The sequence below is a fragment of the Hypomesus transpacificus genome, unplaced genomic scaffold, assembly GCF_021917145.1.
Source record: "Hypomesus transpacificus isolate Combined female unplaced genomic scaffold, fHypTra1 scaffold_84, whole genome shotgun sequence".
NCBI classification, from domain to species: domain Eukaryota; kingdom Metazoa; phylum Chordata; class Actinopteri; order Osmeriformes; family Osmeridae; genus Hypomesus; species Hypomesus transpacificus.
Window position 1 is genome coordinate 546,306 of NW_025814038.1, and position 10,962 is coordinate 557,267.

General features: G+C 46.5%; 2 protein-coding genes across 2 annotated transcripts; one reads left to right on the plus strand and one right to left on the minus strand.

Moving 5' to 3' along the window:
• Positions 1 to 384: 384 nt before the first annotated feature.
• Positions 385 to 3,428, minus strand: adprs (ADP-ribosylserine hydrolase). The gene is made up of 7 exons (XM_047017811.1): positions 3,331 to 3,428; positions 2,981 to 3,195; positions 2,632 to 2,728; positions 2,275 to 2,482; positions 1,838 to 2,025; positions 1,342 to 1,442; positions 385 to 995 (listed from the first exon to the last, which is right to left on the minus strand). The coding sequence occupies exons 2-7, from the start codon at positions 3,165 to 3,167 to the stop codon at positions 628 to 630; spliced, it is 1,149 nt and encodes a 382-aa protein (XP_046873767.1). The 5' UTR covers positions 3,168 to 3,195; positions 3,331 to 3,428; the 3' UTR covers positions 385 to 627.
• Positions 3,429 to 3,478: 50 nt separating this feature from the next.
• LOC124466132 (zinc finger MYM-type protein 4-like) lies at positions 3,479 to 10,261 on the plus strand. Its single transcript, XM_047017810.1, has 18 exons — positions 3,479 to 3,780; positions 5,405 to 5,543; positions 5,647 to 5,702; positions 5,794 to 5,967; positions 6,052 to 6,115; positions 6,248 to 6,527; positions 6,811 to 6,970; positions 7,055 to 7,267; positions 7,367 to 7,517; positions 7,729 to 8,084; positions 8,262 to 8,391; positions 8,587 to 8,732; positions 8,824 to 8,959; positions 9,095 to 9,282; positions 9,460 to 9,542; positions 9,744 to 9,785; positions 9,919 to 9,996; positions 10,170 to 10,261. The coding sequence occupies exons 1-17, from the start codon at positions 3,748 to 3,750 to the stop codon at positions 9,938 to 9,940; spliced, it is 2,373 nt and encodes a 790-aa protein (XP_046873766.1). The 5' UTR covers positions 3,479 to 3,747; the 3' UTR covers positions 9,941 to 9,996; positions 10,170 to 10,261.
• Positions 10,262 to 10,962: the final 701 nt, after the last annotated feature.

The window sequence follows — 10,962 nt, forward strand, 5'->3', positions numbered from 1 at the left end:
GTGACGTAGATAGGTTGAGTTTTGCCCCGCCAATACAAAACCTGGGCTGAAAACGGGCAATAAACTTTTCAACTCGACATTTCAGTGCAGAAAGTTTTCACGCTTCGCACATGCTTTTAGCAACTAATTTCACATGTATATTATGTACTGAGAAGCAAATCATGGAATTTGCTTCACTCGTTTACTTTAGGGTTAGGGTTGCGCTTTCGTTTCCGGGTTTTAAAGGTCTTGCATGTTTTTTGCTGAGTGTAGGTTACTTGGTCAGCAGTAAGCGGTAGGATTAGGATTTCAATATTAAAAAAAAAACATTTCTGAAGTGTTAGGATAGGTTTTATGTCATGTAACTTTTAACTGTATATTTAGCAATTGACAGGGAATAGTAAGAAAGACATCAGTACTAACAGTTAAGACTTGTCAGCAAAAACAGTATAGCTTACAATTCTATTGGACATTATATGCCATTTATTAAATATTCCATAAAAAAAAGAGGAACATTCATGGGAAGTTCATGTTACGTTCACATTACAGGCAATTGTTCACACATGGTCAAAAATCAGAGGGAGAGAGAAGATATATACAAAAGTGGTGTGTATGCATGTATGTATTAAGCTAATTAGTCCCGAAAATCTATTCTGCGCTCGGAGGCTGTGTGCTGGCGTGTGACTGATCGTCAGCGTTGCCCCGTGTGCCCGCGTCTCCCTCTGGTGGCGGCCGGTGGTAAAGCTTGTGCAGGTGCTCGGCGCTCCTATCAGCGTCTTCTGCCCCTTCGCAGCAGCGTCGCCACGCGTGGGGAACGGCGTCCACGCCGTAGTGTGCCCCAGCGATGGCTCCCGCCATGCACGCGATGGTGTCTGTGTCCCCCCCTAGGGCCAGACTGTAGGCCATTGTCCTCTCCATGCCCCTGTAGTTCTCTGGAAGGCCCTCGCGGACCTCCAGACAGTGCAGGACACAGAAGATGGCCGTGGGGACAGAGTGCAGAGCAGCAATGCCGTTCCCTGTCGACAAGGGGAGGGAAAGCAAAGCGTGAGATGTTACCGAGATTCTAATGCAGAGTGAATTTTCAGTGGGGTTTGAATGGATGTTCAAGTCTTTTATTGTCAGATGCACAGAACAACACAGGGTCAGACTGGGCACTGAAATTATTAGAACAAGACAACGCAAAGGAACCTGGCATAAAATAACATAAGTACACATAACTTAGATTACATTACATCTATGATAAGCTGAAATATAGTAAACCTCCTAAAATACAAATAATATAGTTAGTTCATAGTCAAGGCTGAATGGTCAAACTAACACATTTGCCAGTGTTATTTGTTTTCTAAGTGAGCCCACACTGACCTAGCTCAGATATGACCTCCTCGATGCTCACTTGGTTCCTCTCCATCAGGTCCTTCACTCTGTGCAAACGGTCACAGAACGGAAACTCAGACTCCTTCAACCTGGGGAAACAAGACAAAGAAATGTTCACCCATCTCCATATACAATACAAAGAATTGTACGTGTGTAGTATATAATACATATAATCTGTGCCTGGTACAATACAGACCGTTCCCCAACTACAGAAATACTGTTAGAACTATGTACTTCCCATCCTACATTCTTTAGGCACTATTTGTATGTTGCCTTGGATAAAAGGTGTCTTGTAAATAAATACAATATAAATGACTAAATACATATAAGGAAGTCTGACTGCCTGGCATTTGGCAGTTGGTCACGTTTGCAGTCGTCACCGAGGAAGCTAAAGGGAATGTTTTTCAGGCCTTGCAGAGTTTAGGCAGCTATCTAGCCTTTCACATATTGACATAGACCATCTAGGTGTTTTGAAGAAGCGTACAGTCTGGCATCCTGGCGAGACGCCTCTTCTGCCTCCACTTCCTCCATCTCCGTAATGAGCCTGTTGATGAACTTGTGTGGCCGGTCTAGCGCCCCCTGGAGGGACAGGTGCACTGCCAAGGCCTGCAGAACGGCTCCATTGTATCCCAGGGAACAGGAATGGGTCAACATGGCTCCAAGTCGAGCATACTATGTGAGGAAAGGAAGGGAGAGAGGGACAGAGAGAGAGAGACAGAGAGAGACAACATTATAAAGCCAACACTGTTTATTGAGAAATAAGGGGTGGGTGGATGTGAATTCTAATGGAGAAACAGGATGTTGTTAAACAACTGTGTCATATGGAGTACTGTGCTGGGTTTCAAAGTAGCATTAGCAGTGCTGGGGAATACTTTTCACAAAATTTTCCGAGTAACAGTGCCTGTACCCCTAATCCCTCACCCGCTTGACGTCTCGATGGTCTCTGAAGGCCAGGGCGAAAGGGGCTGCCCTCATCGCCCCACCATTCCCAAAGGAGCCGCGTCCGTTGAATTGAGCCCTGGCTGGCTGGAAGACGTCATTCAATTTTGGCACCCGCAACTTCTTCAACACCTGAATTACACCTGAACCGTAGCCTCGCCCTGGAGATAAACTGTACTCCTTGGCGAAGCTGTTGACAAGAAAGCAGCCTTTTTCATTGTACATATTCCTTAGCCCTACATTACTGGCGTTAGGCCAATAATACAACTGGACGTTAAGTACAAACACAACAGGTTTTAGGTAATGGCCAAAATCCTGAGGACGGTTATCTCTAGCTACCTGTAGGCCATGTCTTGTTCGTCAAACCCTGCCCTGGTCAGCAAAGACTGCACAACACACCGTGTCATGGCTGTATCGTCACTGTACTGCAGAATACCTGAGGATGACATGACAGACAATATTGTCGTGTATTGTAAGTGTAGAGTAGCCTAATGTAGGCCTAACTAAATCGGTACTCAAAATACCTAGTTATATAGCTAGCTAGCTAACTAGTTCCAGAAGAGGAGCGGAGTCACGTATGGCCTGAAACAGGTTCAAAAGCACCGTGAGACATTTGACTGAATCTAACGTAATTCGTACATAGTCTACTAGGGAAAAGATTTTCGTGCAATTTAGATTTCACCGTCACCTTCGCCACGATCCTCATCCTGTAGTCCGTTCAGATGCTGCAAAACGCGATCCATGGGAACCTCCTCTGCACCTTCGAACTCCCCACCAACACAATCTCCCAGGACCGCGCCAACCAGTGCACCGCGGAACCGAGCAATCGAGGCTGGTCCTCCAGCTCCAATAGCTCTTCCAGCCGTTACGGCCATAACGTCAAAGCTATGCGTTTCCTCTCTCCTTGGACAAGAGACGGTAGAACAAAATGTCAACGACAATGTCGACTATCGAGCATCTCTTGCAAATTCTTGCCGGCTTTTGATTCAGAATTTTTTAAGCTAGAAATATTTATAGATTAAAATATTTGATACTCACAAGCTTAACCCACGGTGTTTCTGTTTTAACGAATTTAGTGTCCAGTTGTTGGTTTATTTGTGTGCGTACGCCACTGACAAAGTACCGATGTGATTGTAATACAGGGGTACATTTATGAATCGCTTGTAACCGCATTTACTAACCTTAGTTCTGACCAACCTGAAACAAATAATATTTAGATTCTATTCTATATATATTCCTATTTCAAATGAGCACTTTCCTTTTCCAGTTTAGTTACTGGCTTAAATACAACCTTGTAAAATGAGTAGAATATACACGTATAATTGTCGTTACGGTAATTTCAGGGGCCGCAGGACATGGTACAGAGAATGATTGTTCGATGGATCGATTGTGCGTGCATTACAGATTTGTACAGGTCCATGAAGCGCCTGCGCCGGATGACAGTCTGCTACAAACATGGCGGGACTGGAAGAGTTTGGAATATCTGAGGTGAACATTTCTACCAATATATTTCCACATGTAATGAATACTTTTGTTATCAAGTCACATTTTACACCTTGAATGCTGCTATGCTACCCGACTTTGAATATTGGGGTTGCCACACTAATATACATACACTTTTGCTAAGCATGCTGGCATGCACAGACTTGCAGAGGTACAGGAGACTCACGCATTTCAACTATTTCACACGCATAGTGTTCCTCACGCTGAGAATTAAGCGATAACTTGTTGCGCTAACTATATACAATTAACGGACGAGGCGCAGGCATACGGAGGTAAATTTTCTGCCCAGTTGAGAGCTGTTTCGAGTTACAGAGTTAAATGCCACCTACTAGCCAATCAAAAACCTCATCGACATAGTTCTGGTTGTTTGGTCAATGGAGAACCCTGCACAAACCCTTCACTATTTCCATCAGCCCAACCAGGGACGGATCTAGAAAAATATTTATGGGGTTGCAAAAGGGTGGCAGGAGATTTTGAGGGGTGGTACCCTGTGGCAAAAGTGTGTGAGATAAAAATGAATGAACTAAAGGCTGTGCAACATGTATGAACAGTCAGTGAACACTGAAATTAATTTGAGGATTATAGGTCACATGACCAAAAACGATTGAAGTTTGAAGATTTATTTTGAATTAAAGAAATTCAAAAATGTATAACCTGAGATGAAAATTAACCAAATGAAGGCTGTGCAGCATGAATGTATACATCTTCAACAGTTTAACATTATTTTGACGCTCCTAGTTCATGTTGTTGAAAAGCTCTTGTCTTTGGAAATTTGTAATTCGTTGATGGTCCTTAAACATACGAGTTTAGGCAGCCAAAAGCATTAGCTAAGCAGCTGGTCGTAGCAGTGCTAAACACCAGTTAAAATAACACAATAGCCTACTGGGCGTCATGTTGAATATCAAACTTCAAACTAACTTTACCACGGTCATCTTTGTTGTTGCTTTCCCAAAGCATTCACAAGTTAACGTTATTAACCTCAATTCAACAGGAAAAGTAACGTTGCAACTTAGCCTTGCACTTTTCTAATTATTCTTAGTCGTTAATAGATAATTGCTTAACACCTCATTCCTCCAGTGTGGTCTGCTGTCCGTGCCAACAATTACTTCCTTGAGTTGGAGCTTTCTATGGTCAGGTCACGCCTTCCTTGTGTTCAAATTAAAGCAACTTCGGTGGCGGTGTGGGGAGGGTGGATGGAGTTGTCTCGTGCTGCATTCACTTGCATTCGGATATTAGAAATTCGCTCTCGCAAATGTCTGACTTGGCGGAGTGGTGACGGTGGTTGGAGTCGTCTAGTGGTTGGAGTCGTCTAGTGGTTGGAGTCGTGTAGTGGTTGGAGTCGTCTAGTGGTTGGAGTCGTCTAGTGCTGCATTCACTTGCAGTGGGATATTAGAAATTCGCTCTTGCAAATGTCCGATGAGCCACAACTTTTCTTTGTTTTCAAAGCTGCCAACAGGGGTGGCAGCCGGAGTGGCAAGGCTATTTTTAGGGTGGCAATTGCCACCCCATGCCAGCCCGGTAGATCTGCCCCTGAGCCCAACAGAGTAACACAGGTATCTATTCAGAGACATATGTCATCAGTCCGATTGTCTCTCAACTACATGGACAGCAGATGACAAGGACCTTGGTCGTGACCGTGATGAAGCCAGCGGGTCACCGCGCTGTCCTCTCGAGGTCTCCCTTGGCTACGCTGGGGGACAGGAGAGTGTCGGCCTTCTCCAGTCCCACTCCCTCCCCTGACAGCCTCGGTAAGACTGATTCCAGGAGTCTTGTCTGTCACGCTCTAACTACGCTGTGACTGTGAGTTTAGGTCAAGGGATCTTATTTCTCCTTTTCTGTGTGTCTCACAAGATGGAGCTGTTGTGAACTATCCAGGAGGAGGAGATCCACCGTGTCACCAAGTGGAGGTGAGTGTCACCTGTATCTCAAGTATTCACTAGAACGAACAATTCAGCAATTAACGACGCATGTGTATCTAATATAGTATTATCATTTCAGTGTTTTTCCAAAAGCCTCTCACCACAGAGGTCAGACTGTGGTGGCATCCCATTAGAGGTCCCCACATCGCCACTGATCAACATTAAGGATGAACCGATAGACGAGGACTACGACGCAGCCCTGCTGCCTCAGTCCTCCAGCAGACAGGTCAAAGAGGAGCTGGAGAACCAGGAGGTCAGGCTCTCATTCAGGCCTTCAATGGTCTAAACTAGACCGGGAGCGTCAGAGACTTTACTGAGCGTGTTGTTTGTTTTGCAGGATGAGTTTAGGATCAGCTCTGTGTACTCAGTGGGAGGAGGGCCGTCGTACAGCGCCCCCTGTGGTGAGAGTGAAGACCAGCGCTCACACAGTCTGAGCACTGCAAGTTCTGTTCAACCTGGTTATCCAATAGAGGGGTGGGCTTAAATGGTACCTTATGCTACTTTTGAGCATCGAACTTTGTTTCTACATCCAGTTGAAGGTCCCACCACCCACACTCCCTCCATATTTGTTCCTGGGAGGAGCTTGGCTCCAGCCACATTGTTCCAGCCTCCCTCTCCTCCCCTGGCTCTGCCCCCCCCTGGTAGAGGCGGTAGCTCTGCTAACATCAGTTGCAGCGGCTGCTCCAAGGTGCTGTTAAAGGGACAGACGGCCTTCCAGAAGAAGGGCTCCCTCCAGCTGTTCTGCTCCACCGTCTGCCTCACTGGCTTCCTGCCTCCCACCGTCCCGGCCCGGCCCTGCCACCAGTGCCTCAAGTACCTCATCTGTTATTGTTTATTCTTATTTTGAGATGATCCAACTTATGATGTTGTGCTTTTAAAAGAGCAGGATGCAAATCAAAGCAGTTGACTCATATTAACACTGATGTATCTGATTGTGTGTGTAGCACAGAATTCTTATGGCTCAAGATCTGTCCATTTTGGTGTCTTCTAGTGGCCAAAAATATTTTGTGTTGTTTTTGTGTCTTGCAAGCTATTGCTCTCATTTGCGTTATATGGGTAAATTAAACCGTTTTTTCTTTGCCCCTAAACCTTGCAGGGAAATTGATAACCCTATGAATGTGCCCAGTGTTGTGGTGGACAAAAACCTTCTAGACTTCTGCAGCCCTGTCTGCCTGTTTGCGTTCAATTTCCAAGAGAAGACTGACCCCCCTGGCCCCGAACTTCCTTTCTGCAGCATTTGCAAGAAGTCCAACGAGGTAAAGACTTCTTCTAAACACCCTCACCAACACACTCTCCCATCGCAACACAAACCTGCCCTCACCCCCCTGTTCCTCATTCAGGTTCTACATGAGGTAATCTATCACGGTGAGGTCCATAAACTGTGCAGCGACTACTGTTTCTTCACATGGCGCTGCAACCGCAACCTGGCCATAAACTTCTGTGAGAGCTGTGGCATGTACTGCAGCAGTAAAGGAAGTGGATGCCAGAACTTGATCATAGGAGACGTCAACCTGAGGTTCTGCAGTCCCACCTGCATCAGCACCTATAAACAGGTAGCGATGCATCTCCGGCGGTCCAGAAGACAGATTTCTGAATGGTTGTAGATGCTAGCTCTCTAACCCTGATCACCCCTTCTCTGACTTCCCCTGTAGACCTGCTCCAAGCTGATGAAGTGTAGTCACTGTGGTAACGAGGCGATGGTGTCCACCATGTTGGTGAGCAACGACCCCTTGGGCAAGGTTAAACTGTACTGCAGCTCCACCTGTGTCAGCTACAGCCGGCCTCCACAACACATTCTCTCTGGTATGCACAGTTCCTCAGCCAAGGGTTACGGATAGGATATGGGGAGCAAAATGGCGATCTTAAATTTCTGCCTTGTGGTATTGCATTCATATTTAATTAAACTGACGGATGTTTGTCTTTTTAAACGGATGAGAACTCTGTGCTTCTGTGTGACGACTGTTGTATTTGGTGATGTCGAAACAGAAACATAACTGTCTTTCCCTGCCCTCAGGCACTTCCACCAATCCCCTGGTTCCTCCTCAGCCTGACTTTCCGGGGACAGGCTCCTCCCCCTTAGGCACGTCCACCAATCCCCTGGCTCCTCCTCAGCCTGACCTGCCAGGGACAGGCTCCTCCCCCTGTGGCCTCTCTCCGCTCTCCTCCTCCTGGCCAGCTGCCCCTGGTCACCCTGACGCTCCCAGCCAGACCTCCGCAGCGCCCTGTGCGTCCACCCCAGGCTCGTCCAGACCGTACGAGCAGCCACAGCAGGGCCTCACCCCCCTCTCTGCCTCACGCTTCACTGGGCCTATCACGCTAGATAACAGCTGCTTCCAGGAACCCTCCTCCAGGCCTGAACTCTCGCATAAGGTACTGATGATCTCCGATTACCTGGAACTAACTTCTTAATAAGTTGATCCTCGATTGATGTATTCTCGAACACACTGAACGAATGTGGTGTAGTTTTCTGCGGTTGTGTTTTCATGACCAAATCGTCAGAATAATTCATTTCTAGGTTTGTAAACATTTTGGTGTGGATGTGTGCAGGACAGCACTGAGACAGACGCTGTGGCTCATCACTGGGACATGAAGAACAAGGCCATCATGTGTCGACCTTTCACACACAGCCAGGAGACACTGTGCAACCTCCCAACCCAGACCACACACACACCAGCAGGTACAAGAACACACGCCACTTCCACTGGCCACACGTTATACTGTACACCGTTAACTCATCATATATCCAGTGTTAATTCAGCATCCTGGGCGTGGACATGCCAGCAGGCTGTCTTGCAGTCTCCCGCTAGTCAGGAGGACGTCTTGGTAGTTTATGTTCAGGTTTAGTCCTAACTTTAGTTCTCTATGTCCACAGGCATCTCTGGGTGTAGTTTCACCACCACTTTAAACGAGGAGAAGGTGAAAGTGGTGATACTTCCCGTCCCTGTGCCAGTCTTCATACCCGTGCCGATGAACATGTACTCCCAGTACACGCCTGTTCCCATGCCGATGCCCATTCCTGTATGTTGTGCCGGTGTGATGCTTCACAATGTCACTGATGCCATCTGGTGACGCTGGACACGTTAGTGAGGTGTATGTTTTTGTCTGCCAGGTCCCTGTGCCTGTGGTGTTACCGTCTGCCCCGAGTGGCTCACAGTCCAAGGACACACATGACCCACTCGTCCAATCACAGGGCATCGCTGAGGAGGTTGAGGAAGTTGAGAAGGGCAAACCTGTCTCCCATGGAGGTAAGGAAAACTAGTTTCACCCACTTAGGTTTGAATGGTCAGTCAGGATCATTTCCTCCTCTGGGTTTACATATGTACATAGTGTGTAAATAGGTGTATGTGTACATAGTGTGTGTATTCTGTTTGTCGTTTCAGACCAGGGGAGTACTTACAGTGGAGGTTTGGAGTCTGAGGCGATCTCCACCCCTCTAAACTGGGCAGAGGAATCCAACCCTGCGTCCAGCAGCCAGCGAGGGGGGGGTCCAGTGGCTGTGGACCCCCCCAGCACATCTGAGCCGGGGGCCATGGACTTGGAGGCTGACATCCCCACTGGTGAGATGGAGGTGCCGTTAACTCCAGTTCTTGCTTGGCTTGTACTGTAATATTTTTCTCGTAAGCTACAGTTTTATAAGCTGTCTAGTCATGTGCCTCTCCCAAACAGCAGTTAGGTAGGACACTGGTAATGCCAGCATGTATTGTTGTCCGTTGTACCAACTGTGGGAGCTGGACTCTGGTTGCAGAGCGGTGTGACCCTTCTGAGAGAGCTGTCGTCAGGAAGCTGGCTGGATGTAAACGACCTAGAGAAGGTTTCTCTCCCACGGAGGTAAATTAGGGTCATAAAGATTTGCAAACGTAAAACCTGTAAACTGTAAACAAAGATTTGTATTTTCGAAACCCTATTTTTTTGAAGCTCTGAAAATTTAGCGAGTTTAGAAAAGATTAACAAGACTGTTAGGTTTCTGTTAGTTTCAAATGCATGCATATCAATGTGTGTACTGAAACAAATGTCTTTGTGAATTTGCAGTGCATTGATAGACAACAGGTGGCTACTCATCCAAAGAGAGCGGTAAGTTTTGCTCCTTCAAATGTTTACGGTAAAAAATACAGACAAAAGCATGCTATTGGTTTTAAGAAATGCGTAAATAAATGTATACCTGTAATGATGTTCTAAAAAGCGTGTTTGTGCTGTGCACATGCAGCGTGTCTGCGAACAACAGGTAACAGATCAAGCAACGGCTCTACTAACACTACGAGAACAAATGGTTGCAAAGAAAGCGGTGAGTTAATATCATACAGTATATTCTGTATTTCAAACATTTTTGTGTGCAAATATATGTGTGTGTGTGTATATATATATATATATATATATATATATATATATATATATATATATATATATATATATATATATGTGTATGTTTGTTTTTTTATATATATTTTTTATATACAGGCCACTGATATCAGCCATATCAATACACCAATAACCATCGATGCGGTGGAACTTAAGAAAGCAGAGTTGAGGAATCAGCTGAAGAGGCAGTCAAGGGAGGACCCGTCTCCGAGGGCAGAGGTGCAGCTGGCAACAAACAAACTGATAAAGACATTGGAAGAGACCAGGAAAGCGTTGGACGACAGCCAATTGACAATGGAGGAGACCTGGACCGCGCTAGGTGAGATCCAGGAAGAAGCATCAACGCAGAATCAGGAAGAAGCATCGACCGAGAACCAGGAAGAAGCATCGACCGAGAACCAGGAAGAAGCATCGACCGAGAACCAGGAAGAAGCATCGACCGAGATCCAGGAAGAAGCATCGACCGAGTTGCAGGAAGAAGCATCGACCGAGATCCAGGAAGAAGCATCGATCGAGAACCAGGAAGAAGCATCGACCGAGATGCAGGAAGAAGCATCGACCGAGAACCAGGAAGAAGCATCGACCGAGATGCAGGAAGAAGCATCGACCGAGAACCAGGAACATAATGGAATGACGATTCAACCGCCGCCGATCAGTCCGGACGGTAGTGATCCACGTACAGAGCAGTGCTCCCCCTTAGTTGGAAGAAACGTCCATCCAGACATTGATATTCCTGTTCTGACCCCTGACGTGGAACAATTGATCAGCAAGCTTAGTTGGGGCTGCAGTGACCAGTACTCCTCTCTTCTCTTCCGTTTGGCAGTAACAGAAGAAAAATATAACGAGTGGGCAATGAAAACCGACTGGGATGGTTCGAGTGGCAAATGGGCAT